The 18,041-nt window shown below is 36.1% G+C and overlaps 1 protein-coding gene across 6 annotated transcripts; it reads right to left on the minus strand.

Annotated features, from left to right (window-relative positions):
* Positions 1 to 1,962: 1,962 nt before the first annotated feature.
* LOC129791005 (slowpoke-binding protein) lies at positions 1,963 to 17,628 on the minus strand. 6 transcript variants are annotated; one of them, XM_055828883.1, is made up of 13 exons: positions 14,151 to 14,170; positions 13,114 to 13,190; positions 12,066 to 12,304; positions 10,367 to 10,471; positions 9,924 to 10,085; positions 7,324 to 7,534; positions 6,978 to 7,214; positions 6,677 to 6,858; positions 5,744 to 5,945; positions 5,405 to 5,676; positions 4,836 to 5,118; positions 4,350 to 4,767; positions 1,963 to 4,123 (listed from the first exon to the last, which is right to left on the minus strand). In XM_055828883.1, the coding sequence occupies exons 2-13, from the start codon at positions 13,117 to 13,119 to the stop codon at positions 3,552 to 3,554; spliced, it is 2,889 nt and encodes a 962-aa protein (XP_055684858.1). In that variant the 5' UTR covers positions 13,120 to 13,190; positions 14,151 to 14,170; the 3' UTR covers positions 1,963 to 3,551. The 6 variants fall into 6 exon arrangements, with proteins under 6 accessions (XP_055684858.1, XP_055684859.1, XP_055684860.1 ...); XM_055828884.1 differs by lacking the exon at positions 10,367 to 10,471; XM_055828885.1 differs by lacking the exons at positions 13,114 to 13,190; positions 14,151 to 14,170 and adding an exon at positions 12,403 to 12,654.
* Between the last annotated feature and the right edge of the window lie 413 nt (positions 17,629 to 18,041).

An 18,041-nucleotide genomic window follows, 5' to 3' on the forward strand; every position in this document is an offset into this window, starting at 1 on the left:
TGTGAGTATGCCATTTTGCTTATTGTTTGCAAAATGTCGATTAGGATTTTGTTGGTGTTTTTTAGTTTGTCGTTCTCTTGGTTTATTTTTATGACTTGAGCCATGCTTTCATTTTTGATTTGCGTTGGTGTTTTCGGTTCGTCCTCTTTGTTTTCTTCAATCATCTTTATTGCGTCCCGATAATTGCATTTAGCTTCGATCATTTTAGTTTTGATTTTGATCTGCCTCTTTCTTTCTGGGCAGTTCTTGTCGTTTGTTTGGTGTTCTGTTGTATTACAATACTTGCAATAAGTATTGCAGTCATGGTTTTTAGTGTTTTCTTCGGCGCATTTGGGGCACCGTTCCTTGTTTTTGCAGATTTTCTTGAAGTGCCCATAGCATAGGCATTTTTTGCAGTAAGTTGGTGGAGGGACGTATAGCCTCACTCGGAAGCTCGCTCCAAAGATTTTGATTTTTTGGGGGAGTTTGAACGACCTGAAGGTTACTTTCAGTTTGTCCAATTTTTTCAATGATTTGTTTGATGGGTTGTAACTCATCATCCTTTCCATTTTGATTACGATTTCATCGCTTTCTGTTTCCTCTTTTAGTTCATTTTCTCCGAAGTCGATTGGGATGTTGTCAATCACCCCAACTGAGATTATGTACACCTCCGGTACATATATCTTTTTGTATTTTTTGATCCTTAGCAGGTTTGGATCTTGCAGCAGTCTATTTGCTGCATCGTATGTTTTAACTGTGACTTTGTGTTTATATTGTGATAGTTTTTTGACCTCAGCGACCTTATCTCGGCCGACTGAGTTGCATACATCTCTGGCCACTTCTAATGTGCTTGAAGTTTCCTTCTCAAGCATCACAACGAAGGGGCCTTTGTCACTCCTGTTGTACTTCAATTTTTCTTCTTGCTTTGATTTTTTGTTGAGCTCTTCGGTGGAAATTTCGATTTGTGTTGTCTGTCTTTTTTGTTCCTCCATCCTTGGTGTAAGATCCTTTGTTAAAGCTAAGATTTCGGCTGTTTCTTCTTCATCTACGGCCATGGTCGTGCATGTCTCGTCTCTTTGTGTTGAAGAGGATGAGGCCTCCATTTTTTGCTTTTTTGTCTTCTGTGGAGATTTTGATCTGTTTTTTTTCTTTCCTTTTTTGTTGCACTTCTTTCCACTTTGACAGTCTCGAGAAGAATCTGGGCAAACCGAATTTTACAGGCACGCTTCCTTTTGACAACTATTCTTCTTTTCTTCTACTTCTTCGATGCAATGTTTGACGTTTACTGAAATTCCAGGCTGACTTTCCAGGCGCCAAATTTAAATGTAAAGAAAATGGCATTTTCTTTTCACGCAAAAAAATCATTTTTGGGGCCCCAAAAGTTCCTGGGGAGGCTTACGGGGGCCCCGGTGAGCTTCAGTAAAAATTTGGGAGCGCAATTCGCTGGATTTTATTTTTACGGGTATTATTGGAAAGGAGTACTACGCCGAAATAACAAAATTTGAACATAAACGACCTTTTCTTTTGCATTTCGACAAAATTCGTAATTTCACTGTTTTTTCTTAAATTTTTGGACATAAAACGCATTTTTGGGACTCCTGGGGCACTTATGGGTGGTTCTGAGCCCTCGGGGAACACCTCTGTCCGATATTTGGGGCCCACAAAATGTTAACGGTTAAGTTACAAATTTGAAAATTTTGACGGTTGCGGATTTTACACGCACTTTTTTTCCCGGAAATGGATTTTCGCGAATTTTTGGAATTTTTGATGCCAATCGACGCGGCGACGCTTCCTGGTCATAAAAAACCCAATTTTCCGTGAAAATTCGGCGGAAAACACGAGAAAATTGCGAAAAACCTTCTGTACGAGTGAAACAGTATCAGTGTAGTGCAACCGTCTCATTTTCTCTTGAGCAAAAATTGCAGTGGTGGCTTTTTGAACTACATTTAAAGCGCCAAATTCAAAAAGTATTAAAAAATACCATTTTTTAAATTCTATTTTTGTCTTCATTTTATTTCTTATTTATTCCATTTCTTTTATTACATTGAAGATTTGTCTTTCCTTATTTTTAATTTAATTAAAAAAAAATACAATGAGCAATAGAATAAAATAAAATTCTGCAATAAATATTCTTTTTACCATCTAATAAAGTTTACAAGTGAGTTTTTTTTATAAAGCAATTCTATAGAATTCTTGACAAAATTGGGACGGCATCAAAATGTTTTAAGTGACACATTCGCGGCTTAAAAAATAATTTTGCTAAGTAATTTTTGGGAGGAATTTTTAAGCAAATTTAGCTTAATAAAAAAATAATTTTACAAAAGAAAATTTCAGCTTTTTGCCCAGGAAAATCCAAAGTTTTATGATGCAGAAAATTCTCCGTCAGACAGCCACTTTTAAGGCTCTTTTTTTTTAGAAAGATTTTACATAGAATTTTTATTTTTCATTTTTTAACGATTGTTTAATTTTCTTTTTCTTAACAATGTTCCCTAAATTATGACAATGTCCTCGATTCGTTTTTGGCTGTAAAGATGAAGTTGAATTTAATAATGTAAATAAAAAATGTTCTATATTCGGTAACTACAAGCACTTAATTAAGAAAAAAAAAGAAAAATTTTTCTTGATTTTCTTTCAAGTTTTGTGATTCTCCTTAAAAATACATGATGATTTAATGTTGGAAACTCGAGAAAAGTATGTAGGTATGTAATATTTTATTCTTTTAAGCTCTGAAGATAAATTTTATTGTTTCCCAAGAATGTGGACTTTCGGGATTTTTTTATCTTAATACTCTTTTTTTCAATTGTTGTGAATTTTCTTTTCAAAGTGAATACCGAAATGGTTTTTGTTCTGAAATTTGGCATTTTTTCTTTCTTCAAAATTTTCTAACAGTTAAATATTTAATTAGAGAGATATATTATTTCACTATTTATTGTAATGGTGCCGATTGGAGATTCTTTAATCTTTTATTGTTACTTTCTTTAAGGAATATTCTTGTCATTTATATAGATTGTGTCTCTGAATTTATTTTCTTTATTTCTTATCACATCCATATTTTAGTTTTATTATTTTATGTTTTATTATTTATTACGTCTTTTTTTTTTGCATTGAAGGAATAAAGGGCGGGAAAACTTTCAGAAAAATATGTTGCCTCTAAAAAATCAAAGAGTAAAGCTCACAAGGGAGGGAAGTTTTTCTAGTTGAGGTGTACCAACAGGTTCATTTTAGCAGAGAGATTTTTAAAGAACGAACCTTCTCATTCGTCCCTTGAAAACTTTCTCAAAAATGTGAGCAAAAATGTTTTTCTTTTTTTAATAAAAAAAATCTTAAAATTTACCTCTAAAATCCCAATTTTTATCTTAATAAAAAAAAAACACAAGAAATTTCCTCTAGAAGGGATTTTTAAGGACTACATTTTCCTATATATCAGGGAGACGACCCTAAAATGCTATGAAATCTTTCACGGAAAGTGTCTCAGAGGAGTTGAAAAAATAGGGGAGGGAGGGGAGATTGTGTGAGAATATCATATACAGCACGCTTTATCACATTTACCCGCATTGGGGGGATGGAGCGGGTTACTCCTTGGGCGAAATTGGAGACATCTCCATACCCTCAAGCAGTGGAGTCTCTTCGCCACCGCTTCCAATTAACTTGCACATGTACTCGTGACTTGGTGACGAGAGGAAGTCACTACTCTCATCCGCATCCTCGACCTCATCGCTCGAATCGAGACTCTTCTCCGGCTCCTCCGGTGGCTTGGAGGTGTTGGAGCTGTCACCACTGCTGGCTACACGTGTAGACGTGTCCTCCTCGTCGGATGTGAAGTCCTCAGCGTGGCAGGAGCTTGTCTCGAGGGCAGGTTGCTTGAAGTCAGCCAGTGAGAAGAGAGTTCGTTCTGAGCGGGATTTCCAGGAATTCCACGGAGCCAGGGATTCACCCAAATCACGCACTGGGCTCACTTTGGTTTCCAAAGAACGCGTTGGAGAGGTATCCAAGAGGGATTCGTTGGATTTTACAGTTTGCTTCCGTGCCATTATGCTGTTCTTCCACAGGACATGACGACTTCCTGCCATGCGACTTGAGAAAGCTGCATGCGTTAGACGCTTGAATTTCTCATTTCGCACCAGGGAACTCTTGCTCAGGGACACTGAAAACAAATTAAAATAAATATTTAAGCATTTGAAGAAAAAAATGAATTTTCAAATAAAATCATTTTCAAGGGATGAAGGAAATGTTGTGCTCGTTTTTTTTTACCCAATTCCTCAAAGTTTTCTTACAAAATTTTGACGCACAAGAATGTTCTTTTTTTTTGTCAAAGGAACATCCTTTTCCTTTAGGGATTGGTTTAGTAAATTGTGAGCAAACATCCATACATTGATTTTTACCAGCAGACGCAGTGCTAGCGCTCTTGGTGATTGGAGCGAAAGCCAGATCAATTCGACGTTCCTCCTCAAAGGATCGGAATGCATATTTATCCCTCTTGAGGTTCTGGCATGTGCGTGGGACATCTTCGAAGGAAGAAACACGGTACTTTTGGGAGAAAACCTCAATGGTGTCACCTCTCCGTAGGGGTGATGTTGTGTAGATGGAACATTGGTCATTAACCAGCAAAAGTGGTGGCTCCAGGCAGCTAGGAGGGTGTTTTTGGGGTGGATCACGAGCTTCCTTGGACTCTGTTAGATCTTCAACACCCTCATCAATGGGAGACGTGACGGACTGGAAGCTATTCAGACGGAAACTCGATGATGCCACTGAGATGTCTCCATCCGTCATTGAACCAAATGCAGAATCCTTGAATTAGCAAAAAGGATAAAAGCAAATAAATTTCATTCAAGCACATTTGTGTGGGGCTTTGTTACCTGAGAAGGATTGCTAACATCGAGCTTCATCCCACGCATTGAGTACTCCATTCTTCTACTTTGACTATTCTTGCTGGCGCTGGTCGTTGTGAGTTGATTGGGTGTTGAATAATTCTGTGATGTTGAGCAACCCTCTTCTGCATCCTCCAAATCCCTCTGACCACTTGTGCTGCTTTCACAAAAGTGCAAAGGTGAATCCATGGGTTCGTAGTGAGTGGCAGCAATTGTGACTCCCTCCATAATTTCTTCGGAATGACTGGATAAGCTGGGTGTGTCGGAATCCCTAAAAGAGATTACCCCCAAAAATACTCTCATCAGCAGTAAATCCATCATCCCCAAAGAAATTTATTCAATATAAAATAAGAGTTTATACCAAAAATAACAAAAGAAAGAACATGCACTTCCTGGATAAGTTCTCATGCAAAACGGAAAAAGACATCAGTGTCTTGGTTTGAGTGCACCAGTGGGTGACTTTGCGTGCAGAAGTAGTGCGAAACGGAAGTAAAAAAGGTGTGTTGAAGTGTTAAACGATAATGGCATCATGCAGGTACACTCATAGAAGGACTCACTCGAGTTTCCTCCCAAGTCTGGGCGTTGAGGGTGGTGTACACGGGGAACTACCTTCGCTGTAGGAGCCACTGAAGAAGCTCCCCTGACGCCTGTGGACAGCCTGGAGAATGCTCATTGTGGAACTACTGAGACCGTGCTTGAACGAAGGTACGCACGTACCTCGAAGTTCTCGCAGATCAATGTTCCGGAAGAGATCGTGCATCACGAGATCCTCAACGGAAGGATATCTCCCGTCTGGAGAATCGAAGATCATCTGCAGAACTTCAGCCACCTTGAAAGGATTTTTTTTTAATTATTCACTTTAAAGCTTTTAAGGAAATATTTTTAGCACATCTTACTTGAGGATATCTCTCAAGGTCTAGCTGAATGTGACCCGGAGACGGCTGGGGCATTGCCAACTCATACCCACAGCACATCTCAAACAAGAGATGCCCAAAGCAGATAACATCGATATTGTCCAATTCATTGCGACTCTTTGACCATACAATTGCATTTATATTGGAATTGAGCCCGAGGATTCCATTCTCCAATCCAGACAGTCTAAACGGATAAAAGTAATTAAATACATTTTGGGGGTTTTAGATATTTAATTATTATTCTAGATGAAATGATAAATTAAACGATTTAAGAGTTGCCTCTAATAATTCATTTTTGAGAGGGGAAAGGTAAATGTTGTGCTCATTTTCCAAGTTATTTCATTTCATCTCCCGCTAATACTTCTTATTCGAAATTCTATCTATTCATCCCTTAATGATCCTTTCTGATGTAATATAGGTATACCCAGTTTAATAATACAGATAAATATCTTCTTAATAGGTAGGTATATATACATTTCAGGAAGGTCTGTACCTCAATTAAATTAAGCAAAAATCATTGAGGGATGATTCTACAAATTAAAAGTTAAACCACGTTTTATTCATTACATGAGTTGTAACACTCAAAACCGTCATTATCATTAGAAAACATCTATTTTTACACACAATATAGTTGGAAATTTGATCCGGGAAAATGTGCAAAAGTTTTAAAAGTTCCCTCATGTAGAAAATCGTTCAGTTCGCTCCGCTACATTGAATGAAAACCCACGTAGCTTCCGCTTTTTAATACAACCGTGTAAAATTTAACGAAAAAAAAAACACGAAAAGCGGAGCTTTTTCAAGTGTTCCACAGCAGCGGTATACTTGCGGGGAAAATTTCTCAATTAACCCACAGAATACCCTTCGGGGCGTAAATGGGTTGCATGTTTTTCGGATATTGCTATGCATGAAACTCACCGTGCCACACCGTTCTGCAGAATAACATTTCCACTATGGAGATGCCCGTGGGATGAGAAGCCCCGTTCACGGAGGAAGAGTAACGCCTCCAGAATTTGTCGTCCCAATCGTTGTACTTGAGATATTGGCAAACAAGTGGATTTCCTCGTGTACTTTCGACACCATGCCTCATTCCACTGGCTCTGTGGTTTGCCAAAAAAGGATGGCGAAAAGAAATAATAGTCACAGAATATATATTGATGTGTGGGCTGATATAAGCTCAAAGCGTGGGTGGAGACTTTGGGGCTATTTTTTTATTTACCTTGTAAATGAGATCCTTGAGACTGCCACGAGGATTGAAGGGTGTCACGAGGCAGGCATAGTTGCGAGATTCGAAGTTTACAAAACCTAAATCTAAGACGGGATAAATGTAGGGATGTTGCAGAGAACCAAGAAGCTCCATAAAGACGCCCTTGAGACACTGAGAAGGTGGCAGTTCTTCTAAGGCAACACAATCCGGGGGTATTGGAAGTAGGGTCATTAAGCGATCAGTTCGTACCTGTTGGGATTTTATTTTGGGATCAAGATTAATTAACATTTTAAAATTAAAGTTTTTAAGCAATTAAAAGAAAAAAATCTGTTTATTGAGAATAAAAGAATCTACTCACAGAGGTATCCTTTAGAAGGAACCAGTGCTTATTGGTCCTCGATCCGATGTCATCGAGATGCACGATGACCTCGTAGCGTCCTCCAGATTGCTGGATCCATGCCTGACTTGCAGCAAGTGCCTGCTCTCTCACCGCTCTCTCGCGTGGACTTCTGTCCTGGCCACAGGTCCCGCTCTCCAGCGCTGTATATTGATACCTCAGGACACTGTGCCTTTACCGTGAGAGAATCAAGCAGAGAAAAAAAATAGCCCATTAGCTAGAGGGATGATTGCCATAAAATCACCATAATTCCATAATTTTCTGTGTCACGAACAAATGCACAATTATCATATTTTATCACACTATTAAATATGTATGGGCCTCCGCAATCACAGAAATCACACTGTGACGGCAAAGTCGCATCACGAAAGCTCAAACGTATCCAGAGCTTTTGCGTGCAAGATTCAGTTAGAGACATCTATATAGTATTTTATATATGTGAAACATTACATATAAACGTATACATTCAGGAATTGGTAGTCACAGAAGGACTTTGTGATGAATAATAACATATGAATAATATATAATGAAGAATATAAGAACAATTCAGAGATACTCTTCGAAATTGATTTAAAAAAAAAATTCCAAATACCTACATATTTTCTTAAAAGCTGTTAAAACTTTTGAATTTTTATAGAGCTTAATGAAAAGTATCTCTGAAAATTCTTGATTTATTCAAAAACTTTATATTAACACTAATTCATTAACTTTATTAATAGGTTTACTATTTTATTAAATAGACAACTATGTACCTCTCCTAGAGGACTAAATCTTGACTCTTTCTAGCATTAGCAAAAATACATTTGATGAAATATTATGAAAATTAACAAGAACTATTATATGAAAAACTAAATATTATGTAGTGTATTCTTAGGCTGTTTCTATTAACTTTGTAGTACAAAAAGTTTAAAACAATTTTTTTGATATTTTTAAACATTCTTTAATAATTAATAAAACATAAAATAATTTTGTACTACATAGTTAATTAAAGTCATTCACACTAATAACCATGTACATGAAAATGCTGAAAAAGATTGTCGTCTTGAAGATATTTTTTTCTTTTTAATTGAAAATGTTTTACATTAATCTCTATTAAATGTATAACACGAAACAAGAATATCCTTTCAACAATGTCCCCCAAAAGTTATGAGGACGCAAAAAGGTAAATTGAAACGTTCATACCATTCACGAATGAAACACATTGAAAATGTTTAAGTCTCCCCAAAAAGAAACTCCACAGGCAATCTAATAAAAGGATTTAATTTGAGTTCAATAAAATAGGTTCCATTTAGGGATTTATTTACAAATCATACAAACAATACTATATTGAAATGGTTTACCCATGAATCATTGAGATGATTGTCAATGTGGGCACATGGTGGCATAAATTTGGCCCACCCCCACATCTCAACTGTGCCAAGTGTAATCTATGTGGTTTTATGGGGTATCAAGAGATACTTTTGATACTCTCAATGTCTCAATGTGCTATTATGTCGACGGGTTTTTGTGCAAAATTTGGTCCATGTGAAATTATTGCCTCTAGCACCCGCCCACGAAGCCTCTTCTCTGAGCTAGATTTCTCATTCATTTCCTCTCCGGTGGAAGTGGGTCGGAGTTTTTCATGCCCAAAAACTTCCTCGACCACGCCAGGTCTCTCTGGTCCCCTTTTATCCCCCATTTTGCATGGCTCTGCACCATTTTCGTGCTTTTTGACCTTTCAATGTGGCATTTCGTGCGATTCATTTTGCAAGAACTTCTCTTGGGGGTGGAATTCCCACGAGAAAAAGAATTGCTTTGCAGAGGAAGTTATTGCAAAATTTCACATATATAACATTTTGATATAAGTATATATACATTAGGATGCATTTAAATGAAGGTCAACTTTTAAAAATTTCAGATTGTCAATTATTTGGCACTAATTTTTTTCTAATTTAAGACATTTTGTTGATTTCAGGGTGTCCCAAATTCAATTAAATTATTTCTTAGGTCAATTTATCTTTTGACTAAAATATTTTTTTAAAAAAATCAATCTAGAATGAGTGTTATATACATACATATGTACATCTATGTTATTTAGTTTAATATGTATATTCTACGCTATTTTTCCACCAAATTGTTATGGTGGCAATCATTTCAATCAAACTTATAAAGAAAATATAATAATTAAATAACTTCCTGAATTTCATTTTATGTCAATCAATTACCATTATGTATAGCAATGAAAAGCTTTTCAAAAATTTAGATCAAATAAATTTTCAAAATCCTTCAATTCATTAAAAAGTGAATTTAATTGATCATTTAGTAAAACTTTTCACTTGAAATTCAATCAAAGTCAATCTTCTCAATGATTCAATGGTACCCCAACATTTGGCTAAAGAAGCAAACGTAAAATAAATATATAATGACTCAATGAGAAAAGATGGACAAAATTCCAAATGAGACCATCAAAATGGGATGTGGAGGAAAGGCGAGATAATGTCACGATAAATGTTAATTGTCTCGAGAGAAAAAAAATAGGAAAAGGAACAGAATTGACATAGCAAAAAAAAAAAGAAAAAAACCTTGTTGGTGATTCAGTCACTTTGCTGCCCGACGGATTGTCCTGCTTGGAACTTTTACTGAATAGAAGTTTCGCCAATGAATCCAACTTGGTGCTGACTAATGGTGACTTCTCCGATTGTTCAGACTCTGAATTTTCCTGTTCTGTGCTCACAGATCTCCCTCTAAAGTTTTTTTTGTTTCATTTTGGTCATCCAGAGACAGAGAGGACACAAAGAACATCATGGATATATACATTTTTTTTCGTTAACACATCCTCCCCCACGAAAAAGCCAGAGGATTTTTTTTGTCGTTAGAAGAGAAAAGGAAGAGAGATGTGACATTAAATATTATGATTGTTGGTGGAAAAAAAAGTGTGTTTAAACGATCGACTTGGGAGTTGTTTTTGTGGGATGTTTTTTATTCTGGGGGGTTGGTTTGGGTGTAACTTTAAAACGACATTCACCTGAATAAATGACGCTTATTTGCTGCGAAAACGGCCTGAGAATCAAATTCTGCAGCTGATTGGGCTCTTCTCACGTTCCTCTTCCGCTTCTTACGATACGTCGATCTTCCGATATCATGCGATTTAATTTTTGATTTTAAATTTAAGACGACACCACACACCGAAGGGGTTCATTTTTGTCACACACGCAACACATATTTTAACATTGGAATGGGGGTGGGAGCTTTCGGAGAGTGTGGTACGGAGAGGCAAAACGGGGGAAGCTTCACCCTCATGCATAGAGATAATGTGAAATTTATCGCGATAAGACGGCACTCTTTGGCCCTAAACGATGTGGGAACATTTTCTTCAACAAGGCATTTTTTGTGCTTTTCATCGTCAAACCCTCTTCTTGTGCTTTTTTGTGCCACATACGGAGGGTTTTTTTGTTGACACACAGTGTGCTCAAATAGCTATCAAAAATCTTATCAATGTGGTTAGAGCTTTGAGTGCAAAAGCAAGAGGAAAAAACTTCATGTTCATTTCAGGATGTTTCTCCTTTTTTGAACTTTACTTGACTTGCAGAAATTTTCTTTTTAATGGAATTCAAAGAAAATCACTTTTGAAAATAAAGTTTTTCAAACAAGTAAAACAAATTAAAAAAAATAATGCAAATAAGTTCTGGAAGAAACACAAACTGAAAGCTCTAATAGAAATAGCTTATGTACATTAAAAATTAAAAGTTTAATTTATTTTAATTTTCTTAATTAATTTACCACACAGCTACAACTTATTGTTTAAAGTTTTATGTCTTCAGAAGCTTCAGAAATAGAAAATCTTTTGAAAAAGTTCATAATTGTTTATAAATTGTACTTAAAGTTTATTCCGTAAATTTAAATTTTATTATATTCATTTACTCTAATTTTTTCGTTCTACTTTCTTTTCCATTAAGAAAAATTGATTTTCTACTTTTAATTTAATTACCAAAGAGAAAAAAAACTTTAAATATTGCAGAATGACACATGAAGGGGATCAAAAGAAAAAAAAATTGAGCTATTCATTCTCTTTCAGTTTTTGACTAAAAAATTTAATTTTTGCATATGGTAAATAGGGTAAATATGGAAATCTCTCAAAAAAAAACTGATTAGTTCTATATCAAGATCAAAATAGTCATCAAATGTTATATCAAGCTATCAAGAAAAATCTCATGGAGTCTCATAACTCCATGTTGTAAGCGATGGAGCTGAGAAAATGTAAAAAATACAATTTGATGAGCCATCTGTTCGCTCTATCCACCCATCATGCTAGGAAATTCTCAAAAGAATTTACATATATAAAATTGCAATCTTATGTCACCATATCATCGCACATTATCTCTTCGCACGGAGGGTGTCATGTGAATTTCGAGCGACATTCTGTATAAATTCTTCTTTAGAAGGAAGTGAGAAAGACCAATTAGGTGCTGAAATGGATGTTCCAAATTTCAATGAAGTGGAAAATGACTTTCCACCACGGAGGTGTTGTTTAAAAATGCACTTTGCAGAATTTTGCAAGAACAGAGAGGATGAGTGTGTATTATGGGAAAGTTATATGGAGAGTTGTGTATACATATGGGTTTAAGAGAGTTGGGCAGATGTTGAGGGAGGACGGGGGGCAGGGTCTGGATAAAAATAGCCACAAAATTGCTCTGGCGCACTTGAATAATTGATAAAAGTGTTACCTCGAAGGACGTGCCTGACAGAATCGATCATGTCCTGTAGTTTGAATTTCTTTCTCCTCCTTGTCCTCATTGCGGCGATTCATTGTTGAATAGAGATTGAACATTTTCAATGGTTTCTTAACACTAGTGACTTCACACACGCGATAGATTATTTTACGACTGCTCTTAAACACTGAACTGAGTGTTTTGCACACAATGAGCGTGACTGATCGTGCCTGATTTGTATTGGATGTTGTGTCCTTTAGAGGGAAATAGTGCAAAAAGTCTCTATTAATGCCACCTCTCATGGGAAAATTGCAAAATGACAAAGACACCAAATAAAACCTCAATCACACACCACCGCATCCACATTTGGAAAACACGATAGAATGCGAATTTATCTCTCTCTATATTCAATATTATATTTCCTCCTTTTTCCACAATTTCACCAAATCACAGGTAGAAAATATTGGAAAATATGATATTTTGTATAAATGACATTTAATATTGTATTCATAACGTTCACAATTGATGCATTTTGCCACCACACTGAAGCCAATTGAATGATTGTACCCTGAGGCGTCCTCAAGCACCGATCGACCAACTCAATCTATATGGGAACAAAAAATTTTCTTCACTTTTCCACCCATGCTGAAAAATAGAATGGAAAAAGGGAGGGAATATCACGTGGTGTCCCAGAAAAAGAGGCAAAAAACGTGCTCAAACCGTTGCAGGTATACATTACGGGGGATTTGACTGCTTAAATCCAATAATGTTCCTCATGACGGATTTGTCTTTTCTAAGGAATCCTCTCTCTTTCACCCACCATGACAATTGTCTTCAATTTTGCGTGCCAATAAACTACATTTTCTCACTCACAAATCAATACTTTTTCTTCCACTTGCCTCCAAACACCCACACAATCATTCAAAATGGCAAAAAAAAGAAAGTTCATTTTGAAAAATATATGTTGGCTGTCCTCTCCTATTTGTAGAATCTCAGCCAAAAATCATGACGAAACGAAAATATTATATAAGACGATGAAATGGGACAAAAGGAAAATATTTACCTGCATTTTCGTATCCAGCAAGAAATCACGGCGAATGTTCCGAAGATGACAAGTCCAAAACCACACCAGAGTGTTATCTAAAAATTGTATAAAAGACATTTTTAGAGATTTTAGATTTCTTGGAAGGAAATTTCATTTCAGAGAAATTTTTCATTTCACTTAGCGGAATTGGTGAGAATTTAATTCACGAAACTTGAAAATTTTTAGCTATGGGAAGTCAGGGTTAGATTATTTGGGCTGAAATTAAATAAATTCAATGCTTTCCAAAGAATTGAGATAAAATAGTCAATTTAAGAAAAACATAATCACTTAGATACAGAGTAATCTGATTACTAAAAATTATTTCTTAAAAAAATATTCAATTCTGTATGAAAGTTGTTCAACTATATTATTTAAAATGTGTAAGATAAAGTTTTTTTATTATATGTATTGAAAATTAAGTGAAAGAGAGAACAATCTTGTAATGTAAATTTGTCTCTCAAAACTTCCTCAATATTTAAAGTTTTAAATGAGAAAAAGTTGTTGATTAAAAGTTTCTTTATGTAATGTATATCACTTGAATGAATATTTAAGTTTTTCGCGGGAATATTGTACATTAAAATAGTTTTTTAGCTGAAAAGCAATCAACGTTTGGAAAGTAGGTTAAAACCATCACAACTAAGTTGAGGGAACATTGTGGATTTCGCCCGGAAGTGGATGGCAAAATATTTATTCTGCGTTAATTGATGTGCCACAAGGGGTACAAAAATTATAAAAATTTAGAGATAATAGAGATAGATAAACTACAGGAAAGTAGGAGGAAGTTTAGGATGAATGAAGAATAAAAGGGAAGTGTGAGAAAAGATAAAGGAGTGATGGATTGATAAGGCGTTGTAATTAAAATGAAAAAAAACAGCACGGGGTAGATTTGTGGCAACCCTTTTTGCCACTGCTGGAGGATTTATTGAAGCAATTTCGCTAAGCTCTTCGTAAGATATATCCTCATAAATCCGCCACTGTCACGAAAAATGATTTACAATGTGAAATTTAATACTTACAATCCAGAAGTGCGATATTGATAATTTTGATGGCACTTTCATTGTGTGCAGAAAATCGTCACGGCGATCTGGAAGGAGGAAAATATTTCGTGAGAAAAAAGAAAATGTGAGATAATGCGGTAATGTGAGAACATGTTAGGAAATAGGTGAGAGGAGTTAATTAGAAATTCTAAATCGTATAGTAAGATAGGCATTTGGTAGGTATTTTTAACCATCGTCATTCTCTTGTCTCCCATATTTCCACTCAAATGCACCGTGAGTTCCGCCAGGTGTGAAAAGGGGAATGCTAAATTGAAATTTTATTGCATACTAGTGACATTTTCATTTATACCCTAATAAAAATTGCACCTAAAAATAATCTATATAGCTCACTCCATGCTACACAGAATTTCAATAGCGCATATGGAAAAAAATCCTTTTGTTTCTTATGTTCAACTTCTGACACTCAAAGAAGACATTCTTACCTTTATAAAATTCAAATTACAAAGTTTTCTGATTTTTTCCATCTCAATAAAACTTTAAAAAACATCAAAGATGGAATGCAGAACAAAACAGGTAAGATGGAGACGCCTGGTAGAAAATAAATCTTTTATTTAGTTACTTATAAACTTCACTGGATATTATATATTTTAAAATACATAAAACAAATACTTGTCACGTATTTCTTTTGCATTTTGTACACTCTCTGAAATATGTATGAAGACTTTTTATGGAGCAATTTTTCCGGAAACGAAAAATTGTAAATTTATAGAAAAGGGAAGTGTTCAAACGTGGTAAGTATTTTCTAGGGATTCCTAGAGATATATTTCACAACGAGGTAAATTGTCGCTTCGCTCCAATTTACCTCGCCCCGCTTCGCGGGGATTTATTGCGCTTCGCGCAAATTTTAAAGAAAATAAATTGTGAAGGTTTAAAGGTAGATTAGGGCGATTAGGGCCACTTATCAATCCCAAAAGAAAAATTCGCAAAGAGAAGAAATCATTTTCATACAACATTTCGGGCGCCAAATTCAAAAATTCGCAAAAAATGCATGAGAGTTTTTTTTTTTATTTAATAAAGGGGGTGCATGAGAGTTATATGGGGGCTACCCGAAGGGGGGCTTTGGGGGGACAATGAATACGGCCACTCGAAAGTGCCTGTTATAAGGAGCCTCTGTACCAAATTTCATCGCAATCGGTTAAACGGTGTAGATTTGTATAGCTGTACAGACACGAAGATTACCAACAAACAGACCTTTCTTTATTATATAGATATTTGCATTTGCAAACATTCTCACTTCTCAGAAATATTTGATAACTTGAAGGATATTTATTTTATACTAAAAAAAACTTTTATGTTTAATTTTATTTAAATATAACTGATTTTTGATGTTATTAATCATTTTGCAAACTATAGCGTCCTTTATTGACTACTATTCCCCCATCCTGATAGAAAAGCTTTTTTTTTTATAAATTTAATCAGCTTTTTAGATTAAAAAAAAATTTCCAATGAAATTTAATTACTTTATTCAATTTAATATCAATGTAATTTGCTTTTGATATTTTTTTTAAATTCTGTTTAGGTAATAACAATAATAGTGTTAATCAATTTATAATTTTGCAATACGATATAGCAAAAAAAATAATTTTATTGTTTATGTTTAAATTTATTTTTCACAATCTTTTAAATTTGTAATTAAATTTAATTTTAAATTGAACCTGTTGAATTGAATTTTTTTTTCACAATCAATTAGGAATAATTCCCTTATTTAATTTATATTTTTAAATTCATTTGGAGGAAAATGGCCTAAATCCAGAACTTGTAGAGTTTTTATAGAATAAAGTTTTTAATAAAAAGAAAGAAATAAAATTTTCTTCTCTTTCGGAAAGCACAAAGAAAGTAGAGTCAAGTGCAAAACATCCAAACTGGGTCATACTCCCCTAAAGTTTGTTTTGCATATTCAAGAGTCGTCTTGTCATACTTCTAAAAATCTTTCAAATACCTGAGATCTCTCACTTTCCCATCAACTCCCAGCTATTTTCTTTAACTGAAACATCAAAATGGTAATTCTCTTGAGAGTTCCCTCTTATCGTATTTTACGTAAATCCGCATGTAAATCCTTTCTAAAGGCAATCTTCCTGATTAATTCCACAACTGAATTTGCTTTTGAAGCACAAACCCCCCACAGAAAATTTAAATGTAAGCAAATATAATATCGGTCTCCTTTTGATCAAGTTTTCCTCCTTTTTGCGGAGAAAGTTGCTCTACTTTCTGCTGACTTTGCAATTCCAATGGCACTCTTGGCACAATTTTCCATTGACCATTTCTCTGGCACACGTCGCCCCATTCAGAAGAACCCTTGTCCCCACCCCATTAGGTGCAGAGAAGAAAATTAAGGAATTGCTCAGTGAAGAATTAGAGGAGGAAATGTGTGATGAAAAGCATGAGGGGAGGGAGAAAGGGGCGAGAGAGCGTGGCGTATACAGAAATAGAGTGATTTTTCCTTCCCCATTCCACTCAACAAGTTCAAAAACACAGACATACGCACGTCAGCGGTGGGGGTGTGGGGAACACGCGGGGAGGACAAGACGGAGAATTTCTCTCGGATTGACGTCACCATTTCCGGAGAGTCAAAACAGTCAGAAATTGCTGGTGTTCACTATGGAAACACACCATGTACTCCCGAGCCTTTCATTTATGCATCACATTCCGCATATAGCAATTCTCACCATTTTCTTCATAAAGGGGACCTTTTCTTCTTTTCCCGTGGCTACCCGTATATGCTATGGCGGCCAACAGGAGGGGGGGGCAAAGGTTGAAGGGGAGAAATGGCCAAGGAATAGTGAGTTCCCAACAAAGACTATGAGGGAGGGAGGAAGATTTTGCCCAAGATAGCAAGCAGAAGCAACAGAAAGTGGTGCGATAAATAATAAACAATATTATTATGTACATCTTGTTGACTCTACGGCCCCAAACGGGAGCTCTGTGAATGGTAAGGGGGGTAGGTAGGTGACGAGGGTGGAATATACGAAAAATTTATTTTTTGCCTCCTGTTGTCTTCGGAGCCCCATACATAAATCGATAACTCATTTAATGTCATATAAGGCGTATACAAATTGAGGATGTTATTTCTTCTTTTTTTTTCTCCACCCCTTATACCAACCAAGGAGGGGTTGAGGAAGTAATAAAGGGACTGTATTTAAGTACCTTGGCACCATTTTTTACGGTTTTCACACACAAATTCGTGTCCACTACTGCGGAAAAACTTTTCACAGCACTGCACAGCAGCAAGTTGTCCTGCAGGAAGCCCAACTTTGGGTCTTCCGTGTGGAGCACAATGGCTGGTTGTGGTAAAAGAAATCCAGGTTTATGGTGCAAAAATTGGTGCAGCTGCATGCACCCTAGGTTGGCCTATCTGTGGGACAGGGACAATCCGTATCTGAATGGAGCACACAATTTTCCAGAGCTCCACACTCTCTCGCACAGTGGATGAGACTGCGGGGAGATTTCTTCGTTGATGGCTGAGGAAGAAGGATTTTCCGAGAGAAAAGCCACCACCGCATGGGGAAAGTCTGTGCGAGGGAGACGAAATGCGGACATGCGGGAGGAGGTGTGAGTGCGAAAAGGACCTTCCTTTTTGGTTCGTTCGTCGTGCCCACATGTGAGTAAAATTCTCTGTCGCATGGAGGGGAAAATCGATGTAATTTCATATAAATATGCCAAAAGCTTACAAAGCTCCCCCATTGCTCAGCCACGCGAGAGCAGAGCCCAATCCGAGGGGTTAAGTGCTCCGAGGCCACCATTTATCGCTAATCCCCTAATCTTGGGATAATCTCCGCCTCTGGAAGAAATAATTCCATGCGTGGGTGCGTCGCAAAATTTAGAATCAAATGGAAAGTAATATTTATTTTG

The sequence above is a fragment of the Lutzomyia longipalpis genome, chromosome 2 (assembly GCF_024334085.1).
Source record: "Lutzomyia longipalpis isolate SR_M1_2022 chromosome 2, ASM2433408v1".
NCBI lineage: Eukaryota > Metazoa > Arthropoda > Insecta > Diptera > Psychodidae > Lutzomyia > Lutzomyia longipalpis.

Coding starts and splice junctions, on each gene's coding strand:
- LOC129791005 (XM_055828881.1), bottom strand. CDS start 12,352: ATGAGAGGTGGCATTAATAGAGACTTTTTGCACTATTTCCCTCTAAAG. Junction 10,086..10,366: donor AATAAGCGTCATTTATTCAG/GTGAATGTCGTT, acceptor AAAAAACTTTAG/AGGGAGATCTGTGAGCACAG. Junction 7,535..9,923: donor GTGACTGAATCACCAACAAG/GTTTTTTTCTTT, acceptor CTCACGGTAAAG/GCACAGTGTCCTGAGGTATC.